The sequence below is a fragment of the Saccostrea echinata genome, unplaced genomic scaffold (genome assembly GCF_033153115.1).
Source record: "Saccostrea echinata isolate AGI-Se365-2 ecotype Australia unplaced genomic scaffold, CSIRO_AGI_Sech_v1 ptg000033l, whole genome shotgun sequence".
NCBI lineage: Eukaryota > Metazoa > Mollusca > Bivalvia > Ostreida > Ostreidae > Saccostrea > Saccostrea echinata.
The window spans coordinates 28,981,435-28,987,848 of NW_026889782.1; the positions used below are offsets into that span (position 1 = coordinate 28,981,435).

General features: G+C 34.2%; 1 protein-coding gene across 1 annotated transcript; it reads left to right on the forward strand.

Annotated features, from left to right (window-relative positions):
• Window positions 1-3,564: 3,564 nt before the first annotated feature.
• On the forward strand, window positions 3,565-5,256 carry LOC133199199 (uncharacterized). Its single transcript, XM_061335045.1, has 3 exons — window positions 3,565-3,843; window positions 4,004-4,131; window positions 4,483-5,256. Exons 1-3 carry the CDS (start codon window positions 3,565-3,567, stop codon window positions 5,066-5,068), a joined length of 993 nt encoding a protein of 330 aa, XP_061191029.1. The 3' UTR covers window positions 5,069-5,256.
• Window positions 5,257-6,414: the final 1,158 nt, after the last annotated feature.

The window sequence follows — 6,414 nt, forward strand, 5'->3', positions numbered from 1 at the left end:
AATTTAGCTGTTCCACCTGCCTGCAAATTTCTATATCATGCACCGTGAATGAATCTGGGTCAATATGACCTTTGAACTTGTTGTAAGCAAAAATAGAAAAGCAGGGCACCTCAATAAATTTGACTTTTATGTTTGGATACTGTTTACCTAGTGCAACAACTCGATGAAACTGAGACAATATGTGATCAACAAAAGTATTGTCCCAAGACCTAACTCTTGAGAACTTGCCTTCTTTAACAGATTTGTCGCAAGTACCTAACCAAATATAGATTAAATACCTTTTACTGCTATTAGTCTTCAAATGATTTTCAAGAAAATCTACTGCAGGCGCTCTACGCCAGCCTGGTTCACACCACAATTCAACAAACTTTAGTTCTATCTTTCTTTTGAGTGCAAAGCCCTTGCTATCTGATAAAAGAATGGGCGTGTAATAAAGACTACCTTGTCTATGAGATGCTTTTCTCCTTGAAAAATTATCTAATTTGGGCTTTGACAGTGACATAAAATAAATGTACCCTCAAAAACTTATATTTGTTGTATAAAGGGGGGTGTAATCAAATAAACTGAACCTAACTTGATTTGAAACTGAAAACACAAAAAGATATCACTCAGCGAAAGTTAATGAACTATGGTGACAACTGTGTTCCGTACCTAGCTTAGATACGCGCCAAAATGACAGTTTACCGAATGATGAGAAATACGTAGAGTGAATACAATTCGATAGAACTAAAATTAAACCTTAAGTGACAAATATCAATAGTTTCTTTTTGTTTTATCAGTGGAAAAATTTACTAAAATGACGAATGAAAAACTTATCGCGAAACTGATGCCAGTGCTTTTTCACAAATTATCTTGCAAGTTAAACATTTTCCAATTCTGCAAAAGTATCTTAGCTACAGGTCACGAGAAATCTTATATTACTCCTACATTAGTATATTTTGTAAATAATCCTTTCAAAAGAAAAATTAGGTAATGATAAACAAAGAAATTACAGAGTTATTAAATTTGAATCTTAGGGGTAAGATAAGGGCTAGTGGCCCAGTCCATTTATATCATAAAATAAGTTAATAACAGGTTCATCTGTTTGTATCTGTCTTGTTTAATAAGATTAACATCGTCTTTTTGGTGAAAATAAAGGCTGACATTTATGGTTCAAAATATTTTCTTTTTGAGGTTAAGGGTCATGTATGAAAGAGCTCGATCCACAATGTGCCACTTTTGGTTTCGCAAATTTGAAAAATTAAAACAAAGCTTTAGAATACGTTTGTTGGAATATTTCTAATTTATAACATTTACCAAATTAATTTATGCAATAGTCCCCTCCCACCGGATATTTATTACTGCACACTAATTGCCCAAACCCTATGCAGTTACGGGTTTTCCGGAAAAATTTCGCTGTATTGCCCACTTCGATCTTAAAATTCACATAGAGCACATTCGTTACGGTTTAATCTTTTTCAAAATATTAAAATACATCATCAAATCAATCTTTCTGATAAAAAATATTTAACCGTAAACAATGTGACCAGGTCGAAAAAAAATAATTAGAATATGCGCGGCAACTTCAACAGTATCGTCTGGAAGCTGGATTCCAAGAAAATAATCATGTAATACTCCGAAACATATAAACCCTTCGAAGCAGTTGATATTACTAGAGATATACTACAGAAAGGTGAGTGTTTTATTTTTTTCAAATTTATGAATCAATTTTTTAAAAAATATTAAGGAAATTAATTAAAAGGAATTGGAAAATTCTATATGCGTTTCTGTTACGTTCAAGCTACAGTACATGTAAAGCTTTATTTTCCAAACATTTCGATGTCTTACACACCGCAAAAGGAAAACACGGAAGTTAAAAGTTATAATCTGGACATTTTTTTTTTTATTTTTCTATGACCGAAGTTCGTTAATGAAAATGGAGTCGTCATGCAGCCTTCAATGTCTTATTCATTTAAATCCTGACTATATAATAGGCGAAGCCTCTGTCAATATTGAGATTTTTCTGGTGAATAACATACCATATGCACCACCGAAAGAGTCCATAATTGTATATTAGCTTGGCTAGAACCTAAATACACATGTAGTATTTTTAAAAACACACATACACAAAAAATATATATGAGAAATTCCTTTTAAACCATTAAATTAAATGTACATGTTTGTTTGTTTGTTTGTTTGTTTGTTTTTTTTTTTGTGAGAGAGAGAAATTGATTAATTACATGTTTTATATAAATTATTAAATCTAATTGACCAAATTAAAAAAGAAAATAAGAAATCAAATAATTCTGATACTTGATTTATATCTTATTTTCTTATCATCAGGACCACATAAAATTCATTCCGTAACCATAGCTTTGTAAATGTATCTACAAATTAAATGTATAGGGATTTTTTCCCACAACTTTACCATGTTTTAGAGATGGATACTTAGGTCATAAAAGAGCATTCTTTATTATCACATATCATATAATTTGTTTGATATATACTATTCATACACTCAAACTCAAATTAAATAATCAAATCAATATTTCAGATATGCCTGGTTCAGGTCCGAAAAACTATGGCTGTTTCAACTGCCCACAAAGAGTAAGACAGACAGTCAGGCATAGTATATCGTCCAAAAATAGATCCATCATCGCCAAACTAACAGGGAGGACACCATCTGACAGTGATTTTCTGTGCAGCAAATGTCGATGTATGTGCCATTATCATGCAAAACAGAAGAAAAAATCTAAGTCAGTCAGGGCACAGATTCAAAGCAGGCCAACACCAGAATCCACATCGGAATCCATTCAGCCCCCCATCCATCTTACTTCCTTTTCCCAGCACTTCAAGAGGTTACGCTTCATGCGGAATCAGCAAGTGCCCAGGTCCAAAGTTAGTTGTAGTCCCAGTAGAAGTAAGACATCAAATCTTTATTTCAAAGGAGACCATCATCCCTTCTGGAGCTCGCTGCTGTCCAATCCATCTACAACAAAAGATAGAAGAACCTAATCCTGTAACAGATACCACCTTATTCAACAAAACAGGAATTACCCATCTTATTAAGTTTTTGCGGACTGAAGTTCTAAAAAAAGAGAAAACTAGACTTGATTTTGACAGTAGTGGCAGTCTTGGATCAAATGAGTATCAAAGTCTGCTGGGAATATCAAAAACTGCTTTTTAGGACTTACTGGCGTATATTGAGGGCAAAATTAAGTTGACTCCAGTCAGAACAGTCAGGACCAGCTTGGCCATTTTCTTGATGAAATTGAAAGGAGGGGAATCTAACCGCATTCTGTCGACATTGTTCAACATTTCTAAATCTAGCGTACACAAAGCAGTAAAGTCAGTACGGACAGCACTGTTGAATGGAGGATTCGTCACAGAAATTCTTGGATTTCCAGAGAGCAGATTATTCAAGAACACACTCGACTTCTGGCCCAAAGTATTCTTGGTGATGCTGTGTCGCAACAGGCAATACTTGTCCTTGATGGAACTTATATCTATATTAACAAAAGTGGAAATTTCAGGTTCCAGAGACAATCTTTTAGTCTCCACAAGGGAAGGCCGCTCGTGAAACCAATGATTATTGTATCCACAACAGGTTACTTTGTTTCAGTGTCAGGCCCGTACATCGCTAAGAATAATGACGCCATGATATTAACTCACATTATGTGCTGTAACATTGAAGGTATTCAAAGTTGGGTACAGGAGGAGGATATATTTGTGGTCGATCGTGGGATTAGGGATTCTCTGGAGTACCTAGAACAGATGGGGATCAAGGCCAAAATGCCATTATTCCTAGCCAAAGGAGATAAACAAATGTCAACAGAGAATGCCACCAGTCGATTGGTGACAAAGGTGCATGTATTGCCTGATTTATCATCTTTTTCAATTTGTATATATATTTAATGCATTCCATGTACTTAATTTGTGCTAATCTCAATAGAATCTCTTTTTTTATTCTTAAGTTACTAGGAAATAAATATGATATCTAAGGCTACTGTATATCATTCCACAGATACGGTGGGTTGTCGAGTCAGCCAATGCCAGGATCAAGCAGTGGCATTATCTAGGGCACATTCTACCCTCTAGCCAAATACCCTATATAGGAGACTTTGTCAGGATTGTATGTGCCATTTGCAATAAGTAAGTAGTAACTTATATCATATGCACACGTATAGCAATTCACAGTATATAACAAGAAGTCTGTGAGCCAATGCTCACTAATAATATCCCCACTCTGATGTGAATTTAATATGGACAGGTGCACGGAAAAACAGGAAGTTGATATCGGATAAGTACAAAAATAAATCCCACCATATGGCCTAAACAGCAGGCCTCTTATACTTCTTAATTCATGAAATTAATATGGATTTTAAAATTTTGCACTTTTTTTTCAGTTTTCAATTTTAAAAAATAGATTTAAGCAATGTTGCCAATTTAATTATAGTTTCTTAATGTATTCACAGTGTATTGAATGTATTTGGTTACTTTCAGATACCTGAAGCCTCTTGCTTATGGTAACACTGAGGAGAACCAGGCACTTGGTGCAAAAATGGTTTTTCTATCAAAGCAGGTCAATACCTTACAACACCATGTTGAGGACAACCATCTTGACCGACGCTCCGTTTGCTGGACGGAAATAAATGACCTGCCAGACTTCCCCCACGAGGATGAGGATCAACTCAGATCCCTCACATGTGGAATATACCAACTTCGTCTGTCTCCATCTTATGCTAAGGAGCACATTGAAGGCGACTGTAGTATCCAAGTACACAGAGAGGAGCCAGGCCTTCTACGCGTCAAAATACAAAGTAGACATGTGTCAGCTAGGTGCTACTTATTGTGGGTCCAGTATGATGCCTGTGACATCAAGGCTTGGTACTGTAAGTGCAGGGCTGGTGCTCGTGTCGTAGGCATGTGCTCACATGTTGCTGCAATCCTGTGGTACTTAGGATATCCTCGCCATCACAAGGATGAGAGACTGGGTGTGCGAGACTGGGGGGAGTTTGTCGAGGATGCCACATTGGTTGATGTCTCCGATAGTTCTAGCGACAGTGATGAAAATGGACCAGAAGAGTAAAAGTGTACCAAGTATGTCCTTTGTTGTTTGTATATGTACCCCCTGTTCTTTCACTTTATAATGCTCTAGTAAGAAAAGAGCCTGAATTTAATTGCAGAAACTTTATTAAAGGGATCACTTATTTTTCTTAAAAGGATTTTATGTACATTCTTGTTTTTTGAGAGAGTGGGAAAAAGAGCATAACAGGTATTGACATGTTGAAATAACAATATGCTTGCAGTACATTATACATATTTTACTATAGCTTAGAATAAAACAATGTGGTTTGTAAAATAGGTGGATTATTGATTTGATTCTAGATAGGATGCACATGTTTTCAAGTTTTAGTACTTATAGCTTCAAAAAACTGTATTTACATCCTTACATGATCTACATGTAAATCTGAGTATCAATACCAATGGTTGAAATAATACTATTGTTGTAGGCATTTGATAGTCAGTCCATTACAATTTTAAATAAAATATAGTTTTTATAAAGAAAATAATTATACAGTTCTGTTTGTTTACTAGTATACATTTATTGACTAGGTTCGAGGGGCAACATGCCTAGCCACATTATCTCATCGTGCTCATCGACAGGTCCAATATCTCACTCATCGGTCAAACATCGATTTTCAATGGACCGCTCATTTTAACACTGGAAATGTCAGACTTTTTAAGCATAGATTTATATAAGAAACAATTTCTAAAGGTATAACAATATTCATTATTGACTGCACTGCATGGTTATGCAGGTCCAAAAACAGAATTCTTCATATCAAACAGAAAATAAATTTTAAATTCTGCAAAAATATGTTCTGATTTTATCTGGAACTAAATAATTTGTAAGTTGTTTTTCTTGTGTTTCTAAAAGCAAACACATGGGATTTTTTATTTCAAGATACAGAGTTTAATACTTTATTATTATGATTTGCACAGTAATCTTTTTACTGTAAAAAATCCTTTATATCAGTTATGTATTTATTTATTGATTCAAAAATATTTAGATGTGAATTATTATAAGTATATGGTTAACAGATATAGTTTTGATTTCATGGAGGCCACTGTAAAACCTAATAACCAATAATTTATTTATAGATCAAACTAGTATATATTTATATTTTTTTTTATTTGCAAACACTTGAATCATGAGAAGGTTCTGGTTGGGAAACAAGCAATATGTTGGATTTTTGGTAGGTTAAAGTATATATAAGATGAATTATTTGCCTTATAGGAAATCTACATAATTTGTCATTGAGTGAATAACTATTAATTTAGTAAACAAAACATTAAATTGCCAAGAGCTTGAATTTGATCATTTTAAGCAAGGGAAGTACGGATAAAACTGATTTTGTATTTACGTACAAC